The 27,240-nt window shown below is 42.5% G+C and overlaps 3 protein-coding genes across 11 annotated transcripts; 2 read left to right on the top strand and 1 right to left on the bottom strand.

The window, feature by feature from the left end:
* The first annotated feature begins 722 nt into the window (after positions 1 to 722).
* On the top strand, positions 723 to 16,015 carry LOC1276273 (uncharacterized). Of its 9 annotated transcripts, none has more exons than XM_061645008.1 (5): positions 723 to 902; positions 12,419 to 12,822; positions 14,780 to 14,854; positions 14,941 to 15,194; positions 15,271 to 16,015. In XM_061645008.1, the coding sequence occupies exons 2-5, from the start codon at positions 12,670 to 12,672 to the stop codon at positions 15,464 to 15,466; spliced, it is 678 nt and encodes a 225-aa protein (XP_061500992.1). In that variant the 5' UTR covers positions 723 to 902; positions 12,419 to 12,669; the 3' UTR covers positions 15,467 to 16,015. The 9 variants fall into 9 exon arrangements, with proteins under 9 accessions (XP_061500992.1, XP_315597.4, XP_061500988.1 ...); XM_315597.5 differs by lacking the exon at positions 723 to 902 and adding an exon at positions 1,011 to 1,189; XM_061645004.1 differs by lacking the exon at positions 723 to 902 and adding an exon at positions 1,017 to 1,252.
* Positions 16,016 to 17,579: 1,564 nt separating this feature from the next.
* Positions 17,580 to 21,237, bottom strand: LOC1276274 (cell surface glycoprotein 1). The gene is made up of 3 exons (XM_315598.3): positions 20,772 to 21,237; positions 19,546 to 19,677; positions 17,580 to 19,336 (listed from the first exon to the last, which is right to left on the bottom strand). The coding sequence occupies exons 1-3, from the start codon at positions 20,844 to 20,846 to the stop codon at positions 17,858 to 17,860; spliced, it is 1,686 nt and encodes a 561-aa protein (XP_315598.3). The 5' UTR covers positions 20,847 to 21,237; the 3' UTR covers positions 17,580 to 17,857.
* Positions 21,238 to 25,237: 4,000 nt separating this feature from the next.
* Positions 25,238 to 26,185, top strand: LOC133391837 (collagenase-like). The gene has a single exon (XM_061648275.1). The coding sequence runs from the start codon at positions 25,266 to 25,268 to the stop codon at positions 26,124 to 26,126; it is 861 nt and encodes a 286-aa protein (XP_061504259.1). The 5' UTR covers positions 25,238 to 25,265; the 3' UTR covers positions 26,127 to 26,185.
* The last annotated feature ends 1,055 nt before the right edge of the window (positions 26,186 to 27,240 follow it).

Consider the following 27,240-nt stretch of genomic DNA (forward strand, 5'->3'; position numbering starts at 1 on the left):
TATACAGAATTGTTCTTAAATTATTTAGGTAACGAAGGTTTTGATGAATATATGAATAATATTAAGTTATTGAAATTGATGAATTGATCAAATTGTAGCATATTCATCCATCATTTTTATTCCTCTTTTTACATAATTTATCTATACGAAAATCCACAAACAGGTACGGTTCGTTACTGCAAAGTTTAAATGATGTAAATTGTGCAGTTTGTGCACTTTGTCACCAAAACGTGTCTCGTGGCTGTGCAGTAACTGCTTTCTCTAGCAGCATGCGTAACAGCATGCGTATATAATATTTATCTTTTCCCTTGGCCTTGAAAAAATAACGTTTTTACGCGGGGGTTAGGGCTACAAATTACACAAAAGCTTAACACATTATTTGCTAGTGCTCCTACCGAGTAGCAGCCAGCAACCACAACTAGTGATGGGAAAAATGAAGTTTTCACCGCAATTGATTCCGACTAGTTCCGCAGTGTTCGGGAATCGATTCCGGGTAGTAGGTCCGGAATCAGTTTCCGGAATCCTTTCCGGAATCGGCTCCGAAATTGGCTCCGGAATTGGCTCCGGAATTGGCTCCGGAATCGACTCCCGGAATCGGCTCCGGAATCGACTCCGAACACAAAATCCGATTTCGAGTAGGTCCGATTGCGAGCTCCCACCACTAACCACAACAGCGTTATTTTCAAATCGAACAATTGCGCAAATGCTGATCAAAACATTCGCTTGCGCGCGCCTAAGCTCATACACAGTCAGCATGCATTGCGATGAAATGCAGCCCCCACTCCCTCCATCTCCCTCCAATCAACCCCGGGCACAAACATCGGCCAGACAGTTAGCGATGTGCTCTTTCTATCTATCTTTTCCACCATTATTTCAACCCCTTTTTCCACAACATTGCGCAGGTGAGCTGGGGTGTAGAATTGTGTGTTTGTGTGTAAGTAAGAGGGAAGAGCCGAGAGTGTGTTGGGTTGGGTCGGTGCGAAGGTCCGAAGCGCTACAGACTGTAACGCGTGCACAAGTCATCCGCGAACCATTGTCCGGTGTAGACACACGGCGTGCTTTCTGTGGGGCCGGTTCGCGCCAGCGTCTAAACAAAGTTAAACACCGGCCGTCATCCGTTGGGTGAGGGAGTTTTTTCGGGCGTTTGAAGTGGTTAATGTGTTACGTTCCGAATGATCGGAAGTGAAATGTGAGTGTCCTCTGTGTGGTGTGAATTTTATTTTCGTTTCTCAATGTTGGCTTTTTGATTATGGTATGTGAAGTGATGGCCTGACCCCTGGGTACACCGGTCGGTAAAATGCAAATGGCAAAAAAGGAAATTTTATACCACGTGAAACCGGCAAAGTGCTAGATCCGGAACAGTCCGAAAACAGGAAAGAAAGCAGGGTTCAATGGTTTTTGCAAAGCAAAGCGTACATTTAACAACAGAAATCCCTAGACAAGCTCCAGCTCGGTAATGGATCGCTTTATCAGTTGTGCCGGTATGTGAGAAGTTGTGGCCGCTTATCAAGGCAAATAAAAAAAAAACGCCGTATGCAAAAAGGTGAAGTTAAGTGCGCAGAACCTTCCCTTTCCGTGAAGAAACCCATACACCGCACTGATAAGGATTCGCTCTCCTGTTCGTGTGGAGCACGAGGGTGAAACGAGAACACGTGCAACGACGGTTTTGCCCGCGGCCGGGCCCCATTGGTGTGTGGATCAAAGCAAAAGCATAAAAGTGTTTACACGTGTGTGTGTGTGCGTTCATGTGTATCTCCGTATGCAGGTTGATGTGCGTTTGTACCCGTACAAGGGGGGCGATGATCGAACCCCTATTTTGCTGTTGTTGAAAACTGACAATCACTCGACCGAACAAGTGCCTTTCATTCAACGTTCTAGCGGGCGGTTGCATTTTAAAGTATGGGGCAAAACAAAGCACACACACACAGGTACAATTTCAACCCCTCAACAAACGCCAACGTCAGCGGAAGAGGGCAAAATAAGGGAGCGAAAAAGAGCGAGAGAGAGAGAGAGCGATCGACTGAACTGAAGCTTTCTCAAATCGGATGTACGCGATCGTGGAGAGGAGTTACCGATCGGGGAAACTGTGCCAAAATAATGGATCGGTTGTACAAAAAAAAAACATTTTGCTTGTTCAGCTGTGGTTTCCTTCACTTTCCCGGGGCTTTTTTTTTTGGTGCAATTTCCCATCGACGCAATGTGTGCAATTTCGCAAACCTCCTTGTTTGGACCAAAGTTTAGGATGATCCGTAATTGAATGCCTCAGTTTAGTGGTAGAGAAAGAGAGAGAGAGAGAGAGAGAGAGAGAGAGAGAGAGAGAGAGAGAGAGAAAGAGGAAGATTTTATGATTTCGCGGAAATGTCTTTCACAAATTTCACAAACAACCCCTTTTACCAGTAGCATCGTTAGTGAGGGATCGCCAGTTGAGTTGCGTTTGGAGGCGATTAAACGGTCTAACTATTCACCTTCAACCTTCCACGTACCACACGTGTTTGTTTATTTCGGTGCAAGAACCAGCAAAGATCGTTGTTTACATCCTTCCCCCTTCGGTCATTACACACGCAGTGCAAGTAGCGCAAATACTGCAAATGATCATTATGCGCCGCTCTTGTGTATCGTGCGTGTATTTGGAACGGTTTTGTTCCGGGGTTTTGGGCTATTTTTAAATACGCAAAACGTTTCGTCGTTACGGGAGTGCAAACTTGTGAGTGGAGGTGGGTTTTAATTGGGTTATAATTTTAACAAATTGATTCAAAATGGTGCTACAAGCGTAACACAGAACAGTTTCGACAAGTGATTGCACGGTCAGCGTGATCGTGCTTTGCACGAGTGCTCGGCCTGCTAAGACACACGATTGTAAGATAAAGCCTACTCAGATCGATGTTCGTATTACAGTTAGAATTCAATAGTTGAACGTTGTTTAGTTGGCATGCTCTTTAGTGGAACGCCCGATAGTTGGCTGACAGTTCAATTAAAAAGCTTGGGTTTGTATGGTAAAACCAGTTTCTGAAAAATTCCCTAAAATCTCATCACCTGTTGAGAAAAAATAAAATTAAAATAAAATTGTATGGACGTGCTAACTAAAAATTACATATTCAAGGAAATCCAAGTTCTTCAGCACTCAGACTGTATTATAAGAAAACATTTTTTTAACTATCTGAGAGCATAAATTGTAAAAAAGGGTAAATTTATTTTAAAAAAATATTAAATTAAATGTAAAAAAGGGTGAATTAAGACGTAGAAAAATGCCGCATGAAGTAGACAAATACTTGAATCAGTCTATATCATACTCTGATTCTATTACACGATTCAAATCGATTTTTTATTTATAACCTTCCAAATCATTTAATCTTTATAGGAAGCTGTCCGTGCGAACATTGTCTTATCAAATGAGCTATCATTTCCATCAAACAAACATTCGCATTATTTCAATTGTGCCGCTACCTTGCCCCTTTCTACGCCAGACGAAGCGCAATACGCAAAGCGGAGAGACTCTCCGTTGAACGGGTGCAAAACGGAAGTGATGATGAGAACAATTTGCATATAATACACCTAATTTCACTTCATATGGACAGAACAGCTGTTCCTCGGGCGGGGTTTGTTTTCGACCCGTACCCATTTGAACGAAGTTGATTCATTCGAGTCGAGTTTATACTCCTTTAGATGACCTTGCATTAGAAGAGGGTTCGTTTGTTTTGGAATTCTTTTTTTTAGAAATAAAGCTTCAATTTTAAAATTAGAATGCTGTTCTAATTTGAATAGCGTAATAAACCTTCGCATGCTAAGTATGCCACACTTGGCAAGCAGTGAGTAATTAGTACCGATAGAGAATGGAAATGTAAACCCCTCGCTCAACAAACCGTTCCTTTCCATTAGCTTTCCAAGTGCAAACCCACCACCACACCTCTCCTGTTTTCATCTTCCGGTGTGAATGTGTGTGTGTGTGTGTGGCTCCCCCATAATTCCGTTTTGTTTTACCATGATTCGATGCATTGTTTCGTAGCCACAGTCAAAATATGGCACGGGCGTATCAATCCGGCGCTGGCCCGAAAAGTGCCGATTGCGCCGTTAGCTTCCGATAGCTTAAATGGGCTTCATGGTGGGTGGTGGTGGGCAGGAGGGTAAATAATAGGCCAACTACTAGCATCCGGTTGGAAGTATTTTGGGGCTCGGTTCTTGCTGGAATGTGGGCTACGAGATATGTTTGATTGAGGGCTGAATATCGCTTGTTACAATCTGGATTTCTATTGGCTCAGCAGGAACCGTTGGTCCATAAGATAAGAATTGATTGTAGAGTTGTGAGTAAGATTGAACGAGATGATTGAATGCATCAGAAATTAAGACAAGAAGCCGGATTTGATGTTTCTGAAGACATTTGTGCGGTCAATATTCCCAAAATAGTGCCTCAAAGATACCTGTTAAGGTCAAAATATATCCTCCAGCTCACTATGTACTAAACACACTGCACTCTTTGTGCTTCATTACGCCAGGTCATTCGCTAGTTCATTCCGTGGCAACATCAGCAACGTTCCCCCATCGAAAAAGATACAACTCAGCTCAACATTTTACGTATTTTGCTACCATGGCTTATCAGGGAGCTGCAAAAAAGGGCTACGCTCGTTATCGTTGTACCGCCGCCCTGTTATTTGTAGGACGGAGGACTGTGGAAGGCAATTGAATTGAATCTGATAAGCGGTCCACGTACGCAATGCTGCACACACAAAAAAGAGGGAGGTAACAGATGGTTCTGTGCGGTTGGTTTGGTTGATTTTGGCAGGGGTTTTGGCAGTGCATTCCATTTGCAATGGAATGGTTCATTGAGTGTGTTCTGAAGCAGCTGCTAACCGCATCTCGATGCAACTCTTTATGGAGATCAGTATTTTTTCAGAAGTAAGAACTGTGGAACAACTACTGCCTGTTATCTTAGCAGGCGACGAACCCTGTAGATAAGATACACATCATACACACAGTCAGTGGTTTGTAGCTGTACCTCAGACAACAGCAGTCAGTCAGTCGAACGGTGGACAGGTGGTATGATTCACCGCGTGCAAGAAGCTCTATTGCTCTCGCCGAACACCGTACCGGTAGAGTTTCTTTCGGACCTTAAATCTGTGAGAACTGTTTAACGATCTTCGGCCAAGGTGCCACAAAATGTGAGTGAGAGTTTTTGGGGGTGTTTTGTGAGACGGCCGTACGAAACGAACCAAAACCACCAACCTTCCCCCTTTTAGTGAGCGTGCGGCATGAGTCAGCATTAGAGGATCACTTTCTTTCGGTGTCTGACGGCCAAAAAAAAAGGTGTTTGGACAAAACATCGGTGATCTTGACTGATCTTCGAGGAGTAAATCGAACGCGGGTGGAGAGTAAGCCTGTGAAGCCCCCTTTAATGCCCTGTAAAGTTATCGTCGTTAGTTGGGGAGCCCATGACCGCTCAAAATCAACGTGAAACAACACAAACGGCCATCAAGGCAAGTGACCCACATTCTCGCGGATGTACCCGGTGCGGATGGGTACGGTGAGACTTCTTTTTTTTTTGGGAGGTGAAATAAAACCGAGAAAGAGAGACCGGCGTGAACAATGAACTATATCTTTGAAGGGAAGTGAGGCATTGAAAATGCGAAGAAAAATAGAAGAAAATTGGTAACACATTTTGAACGCGTAAAGAAAAGTGAAATGGAACGTGTTGGGCCTTTCGCGAAACCCCGGGCGATCGGTCACGGTTCGTAGCCGGAAGTGTGTGAAATGGTGGGTTCCATCTTTCAAAACAATGTTGGACACGGGCTTTCGACACTGTTCGGGACCTGGTGTAGTGGCCGGCCAGTGCCACGATGGTTACAAGTCGATCATTATCGATGGTGTTTTGTTCCAAGTGCTGTGTGTTTGAGTGTGTGTTTGTGATGTGTCCGGTACATCGAAAGTACATCCAGCTACGATCGAGTACCTCTTCAAGATAACAAAGAACCATTTCTTATCAATTTCGAACCGATTGCACGTCTGTAAATGGTATGATTGATAAAGCAAACCGATTGGCTCCAAGCTATGATTTAGCCTTTTTTCGTTCGCACAAAAGCAAACGTTTTCCACCATTTGCCAGCATACACAAAACCGGCCTGGGAATGTGTTTGCTTGCTCGTCGCGCCCTCCCATAGGGTTGAATTATTCAATTTTGCAACCGGACACAAGGCGAGGAGGAGCGGGTCGGTTTGGCGAAATAATTAATTCATAAACCGGCGAGGCCGTGTGTACATTTTCCACGTAAAAAAGCGATAAAGTGAAAATATTTCACTTGTTCTCCATTCATACTTTTTCGTGCGCTCGTACAGTATGGTTTGTGCTGTTTAATTTTCTTCTCTATTCTGCCATTGTACCTTTTTACCTTTTTGTGTATCCTTTTGTTCATGTTTCAATCATTTCTTGCATTGTTTTTTCTGTATCTTTTTGTTTTCTTTTATCTCTTTTTGTTCAGTTTTTATCTTCCTTCTTATTTTCTGCTTTTCTTTACACTTGCTTGCCCGTTCATTGTAAGGGAATAAAGCAATAGAAGCAATATTATGCCCAAAAGAGGGGAGGACGACCTCCCCTTTACTTGTGTGGGCTTCCACATCGCCTCAAACGTTTACATCGTTTTCGTGTACAAAACTGTAGCATCCCCCCTTTCAAAGGACGGCATTGAAGAAAGCATCTATCGATGGTCCCAAAAATGGCAATGAACAGGGTAGTGCCTTTAAAGCACGTGGTTTTTTGCGTGGTTTGAGCTGCCCAAAACAAAACCTTCCTATGGGCATTTTTGAGCTAGCGAAATTGCGAGAGCAAATTTTGAGGATGGAGAAGCAGCGGTTACGGCCGCTTGGGTTTTTGGGGCCCTCCCCTGTTCAGTGTGCCCGAAATGCTGAAGCTATACTTTTGCTTTATTTTCGATTTTTAATGGATCGATAATGGGGCACCCTCTGCTCCCTCCTCAAAACGGTGTATAATTGATAAGAAAGTGTTTCGACAACTTTTGAAGCGTTTCGGACGCGTACCTTACTTGAAGGGAGGAATGTGTGTGCGTATGAAATGTGTCAAAATTATATTGATGATGAACGATCGGTTATTTCGAATGATTAGTGTGGGGGTTTTTACTCAGGTTGTATTGTAGGTTAAGGTGTAAAATGCTTTCGTAGCGTTTTGTGTAACTTTCCCTCTTACTTTCTCGTGCGGTAAGAAACCACATTAATAAATGTAACAGATGGTAATCGTAATCGTAATTGTATAAAGTTGAGTTAAAACAAGAAAAAAAAACGAAAAGGTAAATTAAACAAAATCAGAAAGAGTAAAAATAAGATAAAGTAGTAAAAATAAGATAAAGAGTAAAGTAGAAAACAATAACGTAAAAAATCAAGTAAGAAAAACAGGAACAAAAAGAATATCCAAAACTTGTGGTTAATTGTTTAAGCAAACGTTATCTTGACAAGCACAAACGAAGGAAACAACAGAAGAGTTAAAATGATGAAAACCTAGAAAAACATAAAAAAATAATTTTGAAGTATATCAAAAGATCAGAAACAAACTTTGGACAATTCAAAGTTTTCTTGTAAGTTATCTTGTTTTTTTTTTGTTTTAGTTTGTTCTTTTTTGTTTAGTTACTTGATCAATTTTAGATATATTTAAATAATTTTTAGATCTTGTTTAAATCACTTTTCTATCTACTTGGAAGACCATCTTTCCTTTTACACTTTCTCTCTTGGATTGTTTCTAACTATTCTGTTCTTTTCCTTTATATGTTTTGTTTCCATGTTTAAAACTATCAAACATTATCAATCTTTTACAATGGTAACTATCGCCTACGCATGGTGAGTAATTAAGATTGTACAGTGTGTTCGTTTTGTACGCTTTTACGAGTGCACATTATTGATTGTGCCTGATACCTATTGTGCTGCGGAATGATAAAACTCTTGGCCATGTACCTCTTGTATGGGTGTAAAAAGATAAGATAGGTATAGACTTGCAATAAAACCATTGCTTGCCGTTCACTGTGCACATCTCTTCGAAGGGGCAAACCTGCTCAGTCGGTGCAAAAGTTTGCTGACGTATTAATTGCCCCTATTTGAAAATAGATACCCAGAAACGAAGAACGCAAAGAGAGCATTAGTGTACGCTGTCGTCTTTCCCGGACTCTGATGCTCCGACTGATCATGTCCATCCATTTCATGTTCTCCGAGCCCCGAGACAGCCTAATGAGCACGGGGTAAAAGTAAGCCTAAATCGATGCAATTAATTCGATTGGCCTCGGTACGCCGGGCGAAGAAATTAGCCAACGCACTGGATTAAATTACAATTAATCGGCACCTCCGCGAAATGGTGAGATAATGCACCTCAGCCGGTTGCTGCGGACAGGAACAGGTGCGCAAACGTTTGTATTTGTGTGTGTGTGTGGTTCCCCCTGAGCACGTGGGCAGTGAGGCAAGAAAAGAACTCTCATTCTCAAGCTGACGCATCACGCTTGGTACGATCATTCTGTACAGGAAGTGTAAATCACGGGAGGGAAATGGTTCCGGTTCGGTTCGGATGCCACCGTTCGTTTTGCCACCATCAGCCAGCCCGGTCCGATGCACTCGTCCATCCTTTTGCTGCATCTTGTTTGTGGTGCATAATTTGGTCTCAAAACCAAGGGAGGAGCGCGTTGCGTTTGTTGCCGCAGATGCAGATGATGTGTTTGTTCGCTTTGCGTTGGCACACAGCCAAGCTGTGCTGGGAACGTGCCTGCTGTATTACAAACTGCCTGCGAAGTGTTGTGCAGTTTGCCAAACCGGAGACGTCTAGCATGGTTGTGGTTAAGTGTGAAAAATGGCGTGTTCTAAGAATAGAGCAACTATTAATGGGAATGTGCACAGTGACGAGGGATGGAATTAGTTGGGGATGGGTTGGAATTGTTTTGGCACAAGCAGATTTGCTAGCTAATTTTTTCCTAAAGCAAAATGCTTTTATTAATATTAAAAGTGATGTTTTGTTTACTCAAAACACATTCTATTTAGTGTCCTTGCGTTGTTTCAACCACGGCAGCAAGAGTTCTTGTATTGGACTTGTTTTCTTGCTTCTCCATTCCCACCCTGAGCGTTGCCACAAATTCAATGCACAATGTCGGTGTGCATTTTCCCAAACGACTCTTCTCTCTCTCTCTCTCTCTCTCTCTCTCTCTCTCTCTCTTTCTCTTTCTCGCTCTGTTTACCCTTATGCCATATGCCACCATGGGTGCATCGGGTTGCAACCGCCTTGAATCATTTGCATTGCCGCGTGGAATGCTGTGTGTTTGCTATGTGTTCCGTGCTGTGTGTTTGCTGTGTGTTTGCTATGTGTATCAGTTCCCCCTGGCCGCGACTATGGCCACGAAAGGAAGTGGCATATGCGCGACAAAAGAACAATAACTACTTGCGCACTACAAATCACACTCACCTACACACCGCTACCGCTTGACTGCCTGAATGCAGCACAAAAAGCACATGTGCTCTTTGCTGTTCTCGCATGTGTTACATGGCGATTTTTAGCACATGGCGGTGGTGAGTAAACACAATCGAATGGAAAATTCAATTTTTTGTGGGACCTTTGGGTTGTAGCTTTTATTCTCGGTCGGTCGGTTACGCTTTGGCTTGTCAGCAATGTCATGGTGAAGATTGGTGTAATTTGGTATTTTTGTGACTTAATTTTTGGTGCACCTGTCTTTGCGTATTTTTTGAAAAATATTGCAACAATTGACCTCAGAACGGCAAATATCTATTAAAAAAAGAGTAGTTTTTTCCAAAAATATATAATAAAAAATGAATACGTTTTTAAGAAAATTTTCCTTTTATTGATCTATATTAACCCAATTTTCACAGTTTCAGACTTTCTAAGTTAGGGCCCCTTACCCTTTAAGTACTTAGGCAGAAATCCCTTTTTTCCCCGCCCCGCTTTCCCTTTGGAGAGTTACCAGCCCCGCTTGGAATCGTACAGCAATTTTCAAGTCGCTATCAAAGTTTTTTATAATATACAGGTGGGCTCATTCCAAGGTGTATGTGTTTAGAAGGTTGATTTTATCGTACAAAACACTCTTAAAATCTTCATTATATTCACTAAAAGTTGCACAAACACGTTAAATACTACTAATTGTAAGCTATATCAAATCTGAATGACTAAACTGCCATTTTTGTTTCGATACAAAATCGTCCTACCTATTCTCTGTAATACACCTTGGGACACGAGAAACGACATTTTGTTTTGACATTTTTTGAGCAGGTACTCGAATCTAATTCTAGCTTTGAGGCTGAAATAATCTAGACTGAAAATTACAGCCTAGTTTTGTGTGTGGATTTTTGTGTGAAAGTTGGAGCCTAAAATTATGTCAACAATCCACACTCCATATAAAAAAGCTGAATAGAATCGTGAAGGGCCCCTTAATATTTTTTCCTTTACTGCGGGGGTTTGTTCAACATAGATTCGAACACAAATAACCTATAATGTCTGAATTAGTGATGTGTTCTCCGGAGCGCTCTCACGACTCCGATCCGACTCTGACTATTATAAGTCAGATTCCGACGCCAGCAAAATGGAACCACTAGATACTCCCGGATTCGGCCTGAGCTGCCTGGAGTCGTTCCGAGTCGTCCGGAGGTACTTCGTATATAAGCCTTTAGACTCCAAACGACTCCGAACGACTCCGGATGACTCCGGACGATTCCGACTCCGAATGACTCTGGGTGACTCCGGACGACTCCAGACGGCTCTGAATGACTCCGGACGACTCGCGACGAATCCGATTCCGAAGATTCTGGGCAACTCCGGACGACTCCGGACGACTCCGAACGACTCCGGACAACTCCGGACGAATTCGACTCCGGATGACTCCGGACGACTCTGAACGACTCCGACTCCCAACGACTCCGGACGACACCGGGCAACTGCAGGCGATTCCGAACGACTCCGGATAATGCAGGGTGGAACTATCTTCCGGAGTCGATTCCGAATTTGTCGGAGTCGGATTGTAGTCGACTCCGGATTTTTGATAATTTTACCCATCACTAGTCTGAATCTAATCGCTTGACATGACACCATGGAACACTCGCATAATACCGTACCTTAAACTTAAATAATAGAGCACTACATCAAGTTTGGTTTCAATTTTTGAACTCTCGGGATTTTGTTATTCATTCAATGTATGGTTTAAAAAACATATTTATCATATTTATTAGTTAATATTTTTGTAAAAATGTGGACAATTAATTTGACCAGTAGATGCAGTACTTTCATACAAATAAAACCTTCCCTTGGATAGCGATGCATAATTACAAGGAATCGTAAATGAAATCCTCCTCGTCACTCTCTCACTCTCTCTCCACTTTCTAATTCACCATCCAACAAAGTTATACAATGATGATATGGTCAGCAGCAGCAAGGGAGGGTTGCTCCGAGCAATTGTTACCGGACGTACATACATTTATCGAAGCTCGTTTGGAACATTTTAATGGTTCCAAAATTGACGCCCGTACCTTTACTTCGAACAGTAACAAAATCAAAATGCTCCTCCCTCGAAATAGTAAACGTATGAAAAAAATGCGCACAAAAAAGTACACAAAACCCGTACCCAGCACATACCTGCGCACACACATACGGGGGCTTAAAACGGAAGTAAATTAAAACAAGATGAGCAATGCCAAAGGGGCTGCTAACTCTCCAAAGGGAAAGCGGGCGGGGGAAAAAAGGGAAACGAAACGCGATGACGATAGTGACGATGATGATGATGATGATGATGAAAATAAATAACAACCAACGAGACAACGCGTTACAGCTCACTGGCCCGCGAACGCGTCCACCGGTACAGGGCCCAGCATTTTTGTTTTCATCACAGTTTTCCACCAAAAGCCGCGCACCTGACACAACACATACAGACCGGACCGGCCCGGGTACAGAGGTTGAACAGATTTCGTGACATTGCTGGCCGGCGGGACAGTTGCTCCATCAGTTGGTTTCGGGTCGGACGTGCCGAGCTTTTGCTTTCGTTGAGTGGGCGGCTATAAACAACAGTGAGATGAAAGAGAGCGAGAAAGACACGTAATTTAAATAATAGCAGTTTTCCAACCCAACCTCGCTTGCCAGTGAGTGAGCTTTGGCAAGGTGTTCTGTTGTAGGTTTTTGAAATGCGAAACCTTCGTGCCAAGCCGGGTAGCCAGATTGCGCCATAATTACATCCCCAGACCCTTTCATAACTGCCGCAACGGTGCGCGTTGTGTTTTAATGTTTAAAAATTTGGATTGTATTTGTGTGTGCATTTTCGTAGCTGTTTTGATTGTAATTAATTAAGGTGCAAGATTTCATCTGGTGCTATCTGATCACGTGTCTGCGGTTTGGAGTGTTGGTGATGTGCATAATTGAATTTATTTTTCTTAACCTTTTTCTATTACATTAGCGTCCTGCATCGAGCAAAGCAGAGCTTCCCGGGAGCTGAACAGTGTGTTGGGTGTGATTTCAGTGAACTGTGAACTTGTGCATTTCTTTTCTATATGTGATGTAGAGTGAAATTTTGCGTACAATAGCCCTTGCCACAGTTATCTAACCGTATTGGGTGTGTGTGTTGTGAATAGAAAATTGAAAAATAATTGACGATCGCATTAAAAAGCAATTAAACGGACGCCTGTGCATGTAAAAGACCGTGCAAAGATGTCGACCAAAATCAGCAACGGCAGCAGCGGAGGTGGGATCAACACTGCACCCAACACGACCTCAATCACTACCAACAACAATAACAACAATAACAACAACGATTCGCCGGATGTACAGGTCACCGTTAAGGATCTTCCTATCTCGTTTAAGGTGAGTGGTGACGATAAACTGAACTGAGCGGGGTAGAACTCCATGTCTGCCCTTCATCTCCATGCCCGCCAGACCGGAAATGGTGATGGTGCTGGTTGGATGAAATCATGTGAGTGAGATGTCGTTCCGGTTCCGTGCGCCTTCTGCCGGTGCTCCCTTGCGTTCAAGGGTGAAATGGTTCTAAATGTGTGGAAGGTTCGCGTTTTGAAAGTGCGCTCAGTGCCAGGCCGCATTTTACTACGTTTTTTTAGTTTTATTTTACGAGCGCACGATCCTCTACGGTCCGGTGGTGTATTGTCGATCGTTCGTCAACCGTAAACTTCCGCCCGAGCGGATGGTGCGTACCTTTAAACACGGCCGGAAGTGGGAGCATGAGGTCGTTTTTTTTCTTCTCTGTCTCGTAATTACATGCAGAGTGCGTGGTTGAATTTTGGAGAGCATTATATGGAATTTCCAGTTTTTCAGAACTTGCTTGCCTATTTAATATATAGTTCAAGAATAATGGCGGGAAATGTTTAAGGGTGCAGACACGTTGGAGCAAACCATAAGTTACTTGTTAGGCGTGCTTTGTGCCAACAGTTGCATAGATGTAGGGGTTTTAATCGCACGCGTTTATTACGTTTGGAGTAAAACTGCATTGAGTAATGTAATAGGTTTGAAAAATGTTATTTAGCTCAGGAGTAGAAAACTTAATTAATTTTAATTTTAGGCTATTAATTTTAGGTTTTTTAATATCATCATCATTAACGAAAATAAGGCACATTTGAAATACAAACATTTGTTCATTTTGAGCAACTGGCGATAAATGTTGCGTCAGTTTAATGTGCGATCGTAGAGGTTTTTCTTAATGCTAATCGAATAATAAGTGAATAATCTATGTTAAAAAGCACCTCGTAAGCGTTATTAGAAAGGCTTATATCGTGTCGCTAACCGTGTGAATGACATTTTCCAAAAATTGCTGATTTGATTGGAGAGAAATACAATATGATTTGCCTCACAGAAAGATTTACGCTTATGGATGCAGACATCAGAATATGGGTCATATGGATGAAAAGAGTGAACTATCTCAATATGTGCCTTAACTAAATTGATATGCATAAGATGTATTGATATATTAGAAACGTTTACTGGATACACTGTCCGAGAAACACATTTTTAAAATCACGCACAAATCACATGTGAAAATCATTTTTATTACCCTGCGATAGGGCACTATTTAAGCATCATTTGATGACTAATAGCAGCAGCACCAACTGCTGTCCCGTTTCATTAAGCTCCCACACTTCCCTCCCTCGTCACTTCCCATAATTGCACCTCTTAATTCATATTCGGAACAAAGCTTTTTTCCGAACATCACGTGTGCCCCAATGAAAAGATCACTTTCGACAAGCATTGAACGAGCAGCGAGCCCGTTGAAAATGTTTCCCGTTGGATGTAAAACCGTTGGCGACGAGCGAAGCGGTCTACATCCGACAAGGGTCCGGGGAAACGGGTTGCAATATAATTTCATGCAGCTTTTGTAAGCTATTGTTCCACGCCGGCGTCTTTTGATGAAAGAAGGGAAAGGTACGGAGGAAAAGGTGTCATAAGGGCTCTAACTGGCTGGAACGTTGGCAAGATGCCTATTCAAACAACGCGCACTTTTGTCGGTCGGCGGTTTAATAGAACCGTTTAGAGTAGGCGCTCGGGGCGAGATCGCGTTGCTTTGAATGTTGATCGTGTAAAAACTGCAAATGTATAGCATTAAACTGCACTTTCTTTGAAAGCAAAAACAACCCTTTATTGCATTGTTCGAATTGATAAGATAAAACAGCGCTCTTAGGATCTTGTTAAAGGGTATTTTTCCGATTAATTATGGTTATTATTTAGTAATGATTCATTGCTGTTTGCTTACTAGCATTTGCAAATTTTATTCCGATTCTCATGCTAAATGGTTTTCTAATTCTTCACTTTAAAGGTAAAATATCTCGGAAGTCAACCCGCCACAGGACTTTGGGGAATCAAACACACGAGGCTACCAGTAGATCATTTAGTAAGTTTCAATCGATCTTTGGCTAGTTTCAGTCCTTTAAAATGTTAATATTAATCCCTATAATCGTACTCTCTTCCCTTTTACAGGTCAGCGTTGCCAAAAACTTACCACCAAATCGAATTCTTCCCTTCTGTAACCTTACCGTCTCGCTGGACGGTGTTAAGATCGAGTCCATCACCTCCAAACTGACATCGGTATCGAACTTTACGATCGATACGATCTCGTACGGCGTGCAGGATCTCGTCTACACGCGAGTATTTGCAATGATCGTCGTCAAGGAGAACTATAACCTGAAGGAGAAAAATCCATTCGATGTGCACGCATTCGTGTGTGACAGTAGGTAAGCATAGTGCAGCGACATATTAGCTTTTAACGCTGGTATTCATCATGCATTGTTATTCCTATTTTGTCCACAGAGCAATGGCACGGAAGCTTACATTCGCCCTAGCCGCCTCCTTTCAGGATTACTCCAAGCGGGTGAAAGAAGCGGAAGAAAAGAACGGTGGCAGTGGGTGCGATACGGAGAAATCACTGCGAAAGAAGTTTGCCATCGATTTGCGGACGCCGGAAGAGATGCAGCAGGACATTACGGAGCAGGAGACGGAAGCGTGATTGAAAGTGGAAGTGGCTCCACACAGCAACAACAACAACAATAACAACCAACAGAACATTCACACGGGACCAACCTGAGTGCAAATCCTAGTCCTAGTATGCTAACCTGAACCGCTGAAACCTGGGGGGAGGGCTGTTTGGTTTTGCTCGTGTCTCCAGGCGCCGGGCGGTCGCTGGACATGCGTACCAACAGAACGCACGCACTGTACCAAAATGTTTAATTTGTGTTTGCCTTTTTGAGTTTGCTTTTCATAGCGCGTGTTTTTTTTCCATTGTTGGTACCGCTTGCATGATTTTATACTAGTTGTATAATTTTAAAACTGAAACAATCACACGAACCAGGCTTCCTAAATCGATCGTAGTTTGTCGATAGTAGTAGGTACGGTGCGATCTGCGCAATTTCAGTAAGGGATGCGCAGAAATTTAAGAGGTTATTGAAGGAAACATACGTTGAATAGATCGATAAGTAAGATGGGGAAGGCTGGCAAGCTGCCCTCCTTAAGCTAACAGAGGCGAGTGATTTTATTTCAATAAACATTTGTGAGTGCATTTTGCCATTGTTGTTCAATTGTTTTATGGTTGAGAAAGACATGAATCTATTTTAAATGTTTTTTTTTCCTTTAAATTCACATAATAAATACGAGATAACCTTACGCGAAGCTTAAATTATACCAGAAGTTTCAATCCGCCTAAAAGTATGCAATTGCATCACATGCAAAGGTACAGTGCATAGTATAATTTTAGCGCTTTGGAATTATGTTTTAGCATGTTGATGCATATCGTGTATTTACTTTTAGTTTAATTTGTTTTGTGTTGAATGATATTTTTACTATAACAGAAAATAATTTGAGTTATTTAGGAGATGTTTATTTCAAAGTCCTTTTTTCCACGTTTTTAAATCTTTTTTTCTAAGATTAAAGATTCTTAATTATTGATTATTTATTTACACTGTTTTCGAGCTCCAGTAAACAATGTTAAGCTGCTTTTGAACATTTTTCAACTGGAAATAAACGTTTGACGAACAACTGAAATTCCGATGCTTTACTGAACATCGTTCAATCGTAACTAAACTTTTGCTATCCCAAATATTAACGTAAGTTTATATTTCCAATGTTCATTTTTTCATGATCATTCAGTAGCAATCAAATTGTTTGAGCTTCATTTTAATTAGTTTAGTAGTTATTTAATGGTTAATTATTAATTTTGAACATTTCAGGATAAATTACTGGAAAATAAATTAAAACTATTTTTGTAAATGACCGATCAACTTAGTTCACTTGTTTAGTCGAATGTTTAGTTATAGTTGAACAATGTTCAAAAGCAGTTTAATATTGTTTAAAGGCCGGGGTACATTGTCCGTAATCGCTAGTGTAGTTCGAATTTTCACTAGCGCATCTGGCGGCAACTGGTGGAAGCTTTATTTGATCATCTAGGGAATGGTCGTGCCGGATCTTAAATTTTAGTAATTTTTCACCATTTTTTATATGAAAATGGCTGAAATACTTGCACAACTTATTTATCTACCCATTACAAAACTTTTCCAGTGCAGTTTAAGTAAATACCATGGGAAAATAACATATTTTCTGAAGCGGCTCCAAATTATTTGGCCAAATGCTTCGCTCAGCCAGATGCACTAGTAAAAATCGAATTTACACTAGCGAGTACGAACAATTTTTCCCGGCATTTGATGATGAATTTCCGAAAAATAAAAATCGTAATTAAACAAGGGTATTTTTCGTATTTCACTTCAAAATTTAAATTACGCCAAATTGACGGATTCCGTGAACCTAGTGAAGCCACTAAATTTATAATTTGAAATGATTCTGACTGAAGATTTCAGTGTTGTAGCTTCTAGAAATGATTTTAAAATATTAACCGAAAGGGAATTTATTAAGAATTTGACAATATATGTGTCAAATCAGAACATTTTGTTAAAAACACAATGAAATTTAGAAAACTGATTTTTTCCGTATCCGCGTATAACAAGTTCCACGTATCTTGGGGACTACCTGTGTACGCATAGTCTTATATTAATAGGGATTGTCATTTTACTATTGGTTTCTCAATACCTTTTTATACATACAATCAATACACACATTACAAAATCGATAAATTTCGTTTTTAAAGATTTTATTTCGGAGTCGTTTAATTGGATGCAATTCGACAGTGGCTTTCTGCACAACAAACCACGCGGAAGGTGTTGTTTTGTGGGTTGATTGGTTCGTTTGAAATCCTGCTCAATAAATTAACTTACTTCCTAGCGCGGTCGAACACGGGCCGGAAACCCATGCATCCTTGTGTGCATCGTTCAAACTGCGATGGACGTGGGGAACCTACCTAAAATCATCTAAACCTATATAGCATGCTTCGCATGTCGCCTCCCGGTGTCGCTCAGTGTCGCGAGTTCCGGATAGCATCGGCCCGGAAGAGGAACGTTTTTCGCCGCCGAATCGGTGGTCCCTGGGTGATGGCGTCCAGGTGGAACTCGGTCGACACGATCAGCTCCGGCAGCTCGGCACTATCGTTCGGTCGCACCGGTGCCATCTCCTCCACGATCGCGGGGCTTTCCATTGGTCGTTCCGGTGCGTCGGGTGTGGCTGCTTCACCTTCCGTCTGCTGGACGTCATCGACCGTTTCCGGTGTGGCGGCGGGCTGTGCCGTTTCGTCCGCCTCCACACTGACCGTATCGATCGTGTTCGATGAATCATCAGCCGGTACGGCCGAGCTCAACACCATCTCGGGCGATAGTTCGTTCACCGCATCGCTTTCCATCGTCGCTGCGTCGCTGGTCGGTTCACTATCGCTGGATGACGCATCCGATGCCGCTTGTGGCGCTTCCATATCGGTTGTTGCGCTGGTGTCCGATTCGGGTGCAAGCAGTTCGTTGTCTTCTTGGCTAGGAGCTGGAACAGCGGGATCTTGCACTAGCTCGGCAACGAGCGGTTTCAGTTCTTCCGTCTCTGCAGCGAGCTCGTGTACGATAGGTTCTAGCTCTTCCACCGCCTGCACGGCATTGATTAGCGAGTCGGCTTGGTGCTGTGTTTCGTTTTCCAGCTCCTCAGTAGCGGACGGTTCCGGATCGGTTGGGGTACTTTCAGCTTCCGTTTCGGTGTTTACAGGTTGTTCCGCTTCGACAACTTCATCCTGAGGAGTGGCATCGGAGTAATCAACAGAAGGGGCAGGCTCTGAGGACACTGTTTGTTCCTGTTCCGACTGTTGCTGTTCTTCCTGTTGGGTTGTGGGATCATCCATAACTTCAACCTCGTTCGACTCCTCTTTTTGAGTGTTGGCCGGATCCGAGCTGGTAGCTTCCGACGGCACAGCAGATGACGAAGAAGGTTCAGCCTCATCCATCACTTCCTGCGCTGAGTTCTCCGACGGTACCTCACTCTCCTCCTCAATTGGATCAAACAGATCAGCATTTACCTGGTGATGGATTTCCTCCTCCTCTTGATGCTCTTGATGCTGTTGCTCTGATTCATCGTTCACTTCCACGGCCGATTGTTCCGCTTGTTCCGATGGTTGCAGTACACTATCCTGGGAGCTCTGCTCCGAACTTGCCGCAGTGTCCTGTTCACTAGGCGCCACAGTTTCGACTGCTTTGGCAGGAGCTTGCGGTGCTTCTAGCTCCTCTGCTGGGACTGCCTGCTGTTCGGGCTGCATTTCCTCCACCTGTGGGGCTTCTTCGGCTGCCTCCGCCCCCGGAGCGGACGGCTCATATCCCTCACCTTCGGGGTAATACTGTGCGGACTCCTCGCACGGATAGCCAAGCTGTCCGTCGTGCACGCACGTTTGATACATCTGGCTGAAGACGGTACGCTCGGCACAGATGAAGCTGAACCGGGCATGATCTTGGCAACGGTGGAAAATCTATCGTGGGAGAAAAGTTTGATACTTAGTACAGTGCAGCTACATTTGGTCCACGACACACCTCAAGGTGATCGAACAAATCCTACTCCACCTTTCACCGGTGGAGGGATCATTTCCGGACCCTTTTCCCCCTCTCCATATAGAAAGGTTTGAGACCTTCCTGCTATCAATCGATCGCTATTATACCCTCTACCAAACCTGCCGCTTACCTGACAATCGTTGTCGATATCGACGTAGAACCCATCGGTACGGTTGGCGCACGCAAACGAGTGGTTAATATCGTCACGTATCTCCTCCGCCCCGGCCGGCAGCACGTAGCTGTACACTTTCACTTGTTTGCTCTGGGAAAGGGAGGTGAACGGGGAAAATAGGGTTTGCGATGATCAATTAAAACTCAACTCTTACATTTTTCGAATGCACCCGGCGTGAGGGGTACACGGGGGGAATGGGGCAGTTATCAAATAATGAAGATAATAAATGCGATATGGGAATGGATCGGCGCCAGGCCGAAACTGCGTACGTGCGTTGGAAAAGAGCATTTGTTTTTTGTTTTTGGGTTCGTTGAACGTTTCTGCTTAAAACAGGCATGAAAGTGTGATGTGTCTTATCGCAACTTTGAAAGACATTTGTGAATAGACCGAGCGGGGAAATGTAAGAAAAAGTTTTGATTGCGTGGTAAGTAAAATAGCGGATAGGAGCTCATGAAACCGTTCTTTAGGCAACATGTTCAAATTATGTGACATAACTCAAATTGTTCGTTGATGACGATTATTGACAGAATAATCCCTCAAAATCCTTCTTCTTTTATAGTTTGTTGCAGGAACTATAGTGTTTAACAGAAGCAAAACCACCTTCATAATTCGTAGAAAATAAATGGAATATCTCAAAACAAGATTTTACTTTACTTCCTTTCAATTATTTGTTAAGATACGTCCCGATATCAAATTTGAACATAAAAGGGATTTAATCACGCTTTTCAAAAGATCTCTGGTACCTTTTTCTTAAAATAAAACTACGAATGATTTATACAAGACTTAGTTTAAGAGAATTTTGCCTAAATGATCAAATATGCTCAGCTTTTTTAATAAAATCCTAATAAAAATTTATCCAGTTTGGTGTATTCTACAGAACGGTCTAATTAAATGAATGTTCTCAATTTGCAAAGGCCTATAACAATTCAGGCTATTCTCTTTAAAATCAACTAGCTTCAAAACTTTTCTGGAACACAAAAAAACACACATTTACCAAAGCATTCACGAAAAGCGCACCAACTCTTCCATTCACCTAACACATTCTGATTAATAAAAAGGCAAAAGACTCCAACACTCCAGACAACGGCAAAAACGGTAGACAACAGGATGCGATTGGAATGTCCGGTTGTTGCTGCGCCCTTTCCTTCTTATCTACCAAATCGCGCCCGGCGTGAGTCACTTACTCGGTTCGGTAGCGTTCTGGCATTGGTAAGCGTGGCCAGAACGAGCAGTACTGCTAACGGAAGTAATCGCACCATCTTGAACTTAGCACAGACCAGACCAGTGTAGACCGTGTAGATGTGGGTTGACCGATTCTTCTTTTCTTTCCAAATGCACTGTATCCAACGGAAGTATCCTTTGGTTTTTGGTTTGATTAAGCTCCAACACACTGTTTGGCCACTGTTAAATTAACATGCTACACTTTTCCTATACACCAACACGCTTGAATGGGATCACTTAGCACTAACATTAAATTCTGTGTAAAGTTCGTTTTCCACCACTATTCTTATGTCGAAGCGCGTACACGGGATACGGTGGCCTGAGTGGACTCTCTCACACACACACACACACACAAACACACTCTCTCGTAGCAGCGCAGGTTTCAGCGGTACTCCAGTCCGGTCCCTGGTCAGGTGCAGTATGTGCGGAAAATTTGTCAAACACCACCAATTTATAGTGAAAAGCTGTTACTAATCGAAGCCGCCGCCCGCCGGTCGCGTGCATGGGCCCGGGGCAGCTCAAAATTTCGACGCCGATGGCAAGCCCGAAGGTGGCCGATCGTCCATGCCAACCGGGCAGTAGCAGCGATGAGGACGTGAGACCGCACGACCACGAGCGAACGCGGCATATCGGCGGAAGGTGCCATTCGTCGTCATCATCATCATCATTCGTCGTCGGTATTCTGACATCGTCGTCCGACCGAAGTTCAGTTTTCACCTCACCTAAATATGTGCCTCGCGAGGGGGTAAGACACGGCTCAAACACCCTCGACCGGTAAGAAAACGAACACATGCGAACAGGGGTAGGTGAATCCACCCGCACATAGAGGCACCAAGGAATGGGAGTGGGAGTGGTGGTAGAAGTTCGAAAAGAAATGTGCGAAGGAAAGAGATTTTTATGCATGCAGGCGGCATAGCGCACGGTTTGGCCGGTGGTTAGTTGACGCTAGAGCTGCCCTCGCCACGGATGCAACCATGCATCCGAGAGGGAAGGAAGGGTGTCCGGATGCGGCGCGGGTTGCCTGGCTCTGCAATATGCCGTAGGTCTGGCTGGTCTGGCTGGATGTATGACCTTTGGATGTATTTTTGGTCCACTCTTCCGGCGCGTTCGCGTTCGGGTGAGAAAATTAGAAGGCTAGAATTAGATCAGTGCGCGGAGAAGGTTCTAGGGCAGGGTGCAGTTCCAAGGGGCAGGAATCGATGAACTTGGCTTTTTGTACCAGTCGGCCAGGGTCAATACGTTACTTGGCGGAGCGTGGTTTATGGAGTAGCCCTGCAGAGTAACTGCAGTAGTTGCCCGGTTCGGTTGACTGGGGGTTCAAACTGCCGGTGGCTTTAAAATAGATTCATTGAGGAGCTTTGTGAGGTAAGATTCTATATGTGGTATTTGTAGATATGGTGTAGATGATAGACAGTTACTAATTCAACTCGTTCGCTAGTATTCCCGTGCACAGCGGTGAATGTGCTAGGAGCCTAATATCAAGCTTCAAACAGTAGAGAATTATTATAGAATAGAAAAAAATCTATCTTACCCACAAATGAGCCTCGTCAGGCATTTCTCTTAAACTGCTTCTAGACAAGCTGACGTTTTAAAAAATGTCCACATTTTAGAACAGTGGATTTTATGTCGCTTCAGAAGACTTTACGAATGTCGTTCAGAAGAAGCGACCCATTAGTTTGAGGTAACAATTTTTGGCTGTGTTTTTATAACCGTACTTGATACTACTCAATCTTGGAAAACTAAGAAGATTTATTTTAATAAATTTACAGGATTGTCCAAGGGTCCATCGGATGATGATAACGTTCAATTCGTTTTAGATTCATCCCAATTGACATTTTCGAGCACGAATAACCGGGAATTCGATCAAATTCCCTTAAACTGGAGCCTTAAACTTCCCTTAAACTGCACCAGTTTAAGGGAATTTAGAAAAAGTCCTGTAAAATCAACTGTGATGCGACTTTTTCGTTGCTTTCTTCCAAATTTGATCGGAAACGATGTTTCCTATCGTTATAGTGGGTTATGTAGCCATTTTACACTTAAATGATATCGGTTTTTTATAAAATAACGTCACACAAAATTCGATTTTATTTTTCATGAAAAATCAACGCTACGAATGTAAAAAGAGCTCGACGGCATAGTCCATCGATAGAAGAAAGTCAAATTTACGAACACGCCAAATCTTAGCAGATATGGAAAAACATTATCGAGCAAATGTCACTTGGGATTTGCTTTTATATTTGACGATAAATAAAGGCACATTTCACGCGTCGTTATTTTGTGAAAATTCGATGTTTTTGGTGTAAAATGACTTAACGACCAGTAAGACGAATTGGAAACGTTATTGAAACGTTATTATCCTTAAGAATAGAGATGAAAGCAACGAAAAAGTCGCTTGTTCTAAAAGTCCCTTAACCTGGGTGAGTTTAAGGGAAGTTTAAGGCGCCTGTTAAAGGGAAATAGCTCAAAAGCCCGATTTTAGAACTCGAAAATGTCATTTGGGCTGCGCGACACTTCATTGTCTCTTTCATACGTGAAATGAACTTAACGTAATGAGAATTGGACTCTATAGAACCATTGGGCCTGATCGCCAACGAAAGTCGATAAAATTTATCCGATCGGTTAATATGCTCGAATCCACCGGTAGAATTTTTTTTCCACCGATGGATAATTTTCTCCACTGGTGGATAACTCTTTGCGATTCGAGTAGCCATTGGTTTTGCCTATCTGTCAATCACATTTTTGTTTACATTTAGAGGTGTTGTTTTGCGGAATGAATTAAATGGTAAATTTGGCTTATTTACGGACCTTCTAGTGTAGAATCTACACCAGAAGTGGCCTTAGATAGTACCGAATGTAGGTCTGTTCAAACAATCCGGGTAAAGTGTAAAACGGGTTGTTGCCTGAACAAGTATAGATGAAACAAAATCGTATGAACTGGAGGACGAGGTTTGAATCCTTTCTGAACTTGCCGCCTTCGCTGACCCTTGTCCTGTGCCATGTATCACCGTTGGATCCAAAGTCCATATAATACAGAGGTCGATGCATAGCTCGATTTTGGTCCACCATTTTGAAAGCTTATTTTTGAAAGTTAGATGAAAAAGCGTTCACAAACGATTCCAAACAACCAAACACTTTTCAGTTCCAAACAGTGCTAATTGTTCATTTTGTGCTCAAAATTTAGTGTAACTATACATTTCTTTTTCATGAACGTGGCATGGAGTAGTTTTTTCAGTAATTCATCGCTATAGAAAGACCACAATCAGAAATCTGGCCTCTTAGCATTGACCCTCTTGAGCTGCACATGATCTCGTCGTAATTTCGGGCACTGATCTTGTTGTAATTGATAATTTCACTATAATTCTATCTTTTCTTGATATTCGTCAACTTTTTAAAGTACAATATTACAAACAAACGATGTAAAAATGGCCGAAAATGCTTTCAGGCGACTGCATGCACAACAACTAAAACCTCAATGTATGCTACGATGAAACTATTGAAGCTTTTTCATCCAGCTGTCAAAACTTTTCCACGCTTTTTGATCAAATGTTCTGGACGACTCGACCTCTGTATTAAATAGACTTTGGTTGGATCCGTGATCGTCCGTATTTTACGCTCTCGAGCAAAAATAAATCCAACAACGGTGTACAATTATTCCGTGCAATAAGGAGTGTCCGAAACCGCTCACGGTCTCTCGACCTCGCCAGTCCATAATCCTGGCCTTAATGGCTGACACGTCCAAGTCATCTGGTCACTTAAATTTAAACCTACTACGCCCCCTCTGCAATGGCGGATTTAACGGTAAGCGGACTGAGTGGCCGCGGAAGGCCCCGTGGATATAAACTCCAGCATATATGGTGTGTACAGTAGTCTCATCCCTGGCCTCAGTGAACGATAGAGGCTCCATGGACGAAGGGACTCAAACACTATAGGGAGCCCAATAAGCAGGGATCCTGACTAACCCCCTTCCCCCCAGCAAAACCCCAGGTAAAACATTAAAGTGTGTTTGATACAAAGCCAAGTGAACAAATCTCATAAGGTCATTAGGTTGCATAAAAGAGAAGGATTAGCAGAAAATATTTTTTTTATGTTGGTTTCTCATTTCTCATAGTGAATTAGATGTGTCAGGTGATGCATTTCATTTAGTTTGAGCCTTTGCTGTGGCAGAAAATGCATAGTGCTGCTCTAAATAATGAAAGAAGCTTTGATTATTCAGGTCATTTTTATCGACTTCTTTTGATCGTGTTTGAGATATTTTTACTACTGTGTCACTTGTTGGAAGACACCAATAAAATCTGTGTCCCTGTGATTCCCAGTGCTGTAAAATGTCCCATCTTATCAGACAATGGCGAACATATTTTTGCCATCAGCTCTGATCAGATGTATATAAGGCACTGGCAATAGAGGGGCAGCTACCAGTTCTGTTTCCAAAACGGTGCAAGTGCAAGGAAAGCCTAGCGATGCAAATCTACAAAGCGGTTGTCATCGTGTTCCTGTGCGAAATAGGTATCGTTTTATCAAATGGCGAGGAGTGGCAGTTGCCGCTTAGTATTGAAGAAGAGTTAAATCAAGAACTGCATCGTTCAAATGAATTGAAGACGAATCAAGTGCGTTTGATAAGCGAATCAAACAACCTTTCCACGGACGGATATGAGGTTTATCCTGGCCAGTTTCCGTACCATGCAGTAGTCAACATTAAAAATGACCGTGAAGCATCAACCACGCTTTCAAGCGGATCGCTGATTACACCCAATTACATCCTTACGTGTGCGCTAGGTTTACACAAACATGAAAACACATACGGATTCGTAGAGCTGGGATACCGATACCGAGCTGACCGGGAACGGCAACAAGTAATCGACTTCACGAGAAGTGGCATAAACATACACCCTCAGTTCAACGGTGGAACGTCGAACAATATTGCCACAATACGCTTGGAGCATCCGGTGACGCTGAACCGATATGTGCATCCGATTCGTCTGCCACGATTGTCCGACACTCGCACCTTCGAGATGATGGAGGGAACATCACTTGGGCTTCAGTATAATGGAACGATGCGATATTTGCGCAATCAGATAATGTCGAACGATGACTGTCGCATGAACACGCAGTTTATTTGCACGAACAGTTACATCGGAGGAGCTTTCTGTAATCGTATGTATGGGGCAGGATTGGTGGTAGAGGACGAAAGTGGACCAATACTGATCGGTCTAACAAATTTGATCTACTCGTGCTCTGTAAACAATTCCATTTTGTACATGCGTTTGTCACTTTTACGTGACTGGATAGCGAACAGTTCCAATTATGTGTTTGATTTTTAGCAAATAAATAAATAAATAGTAAAAAAATATAAGATTCGACCGTGCAAGAAGTATCAACGATTGGTCTGTTAACATTTTCCTTGTATCATGCTGATTTTTTACAGAACTTAAAATTTATCCATGACCATTTTTTGCGAGGTCTTTATTCTTGTAATTGTAGATTTTGCAAAAACCCCCCAATGAACGCGCTTTCAACCAATAATTTCATATTAGATTTTTTTTTGCTAAAACTTGTTTGTTTTGACAGAAGGATAAGGGTCGTTAGAACATTAACGTTATGGAAGCTTGGTTTTAGCACCAAAGAATGGCTTTCTACGATCGTTATATCACAAAATGCAACCATGGTGGTATATCAAAACTATGTGACAGTTAACTATAAAGTCCACCCATGCTTTTGTACTAAAACTGAGGCAGAAAGAACTGATCCGGATGATATTTGCTACTATCTTTTGGGGAATCTCAATTGTAGTTTAATTCCGAATGAACGATCCCTGCCATTTATTGGTATATAAGTTATTTCATACACACAAAAAACAGGATCTGGGACAACGTCAAGAGGAGTGTTTAGTTGTGTTCTGATCTATGCTTTTCTATATTATGGACTTTTTTCAACACTTCAGATTGTTCAATTTCTTAACGTCCCATTTTCAACTGTAGCGCGAAGCGAAAGAAACACCGCTTTTTTTTTATTTATTTTTTTAAATCCCTCCTCGGTGGCCTGCGGTGGAATGTGTCTGACTCACAGTCGCCATTTAAAAGCAAACATAAATAATAAAATCACTACCACACCTTGCATGAATGTTAATGAAGAAAGTATGTCTAGCACTTCACACACAGCTTCAAAAGGCACCAGTTCTGTTTCTTTTGCCGCTAGAACAAGCAATGCAATTACTTCCCGCAGCCATCCTCTCTCACATGATGCACCATGCACATTAATCAATCAATTTGCACACAATGTTAGATCGAGGGCGTCGAGGGCTTGATGGAAACCAATCGCGGTGTGTGATTAAAACTAGAACTGTCCACCTGTGGTGCATTGGAGGTGAAAAGATGGATCCTTTCACCATTTCTCGCTGGAAGTAGGAAAGAGATGGCACTTGGGCAGCCCCTGTAA

Source organism: Anopheles gambiae, chromosome 2 (assembly GCF_943734735.2).
Source record: "Anopheles gambiae chromosome 2, idAnoGambNW_F1_1, whole genome shotgun sequence".
NCBI classification, from domain to species: domain Eukaryota; kingdom Metazoa; phylum Arthropoda; class Insecta; order Diptera; family Culicidae; genus Anopheles; species Anopheles gambiae.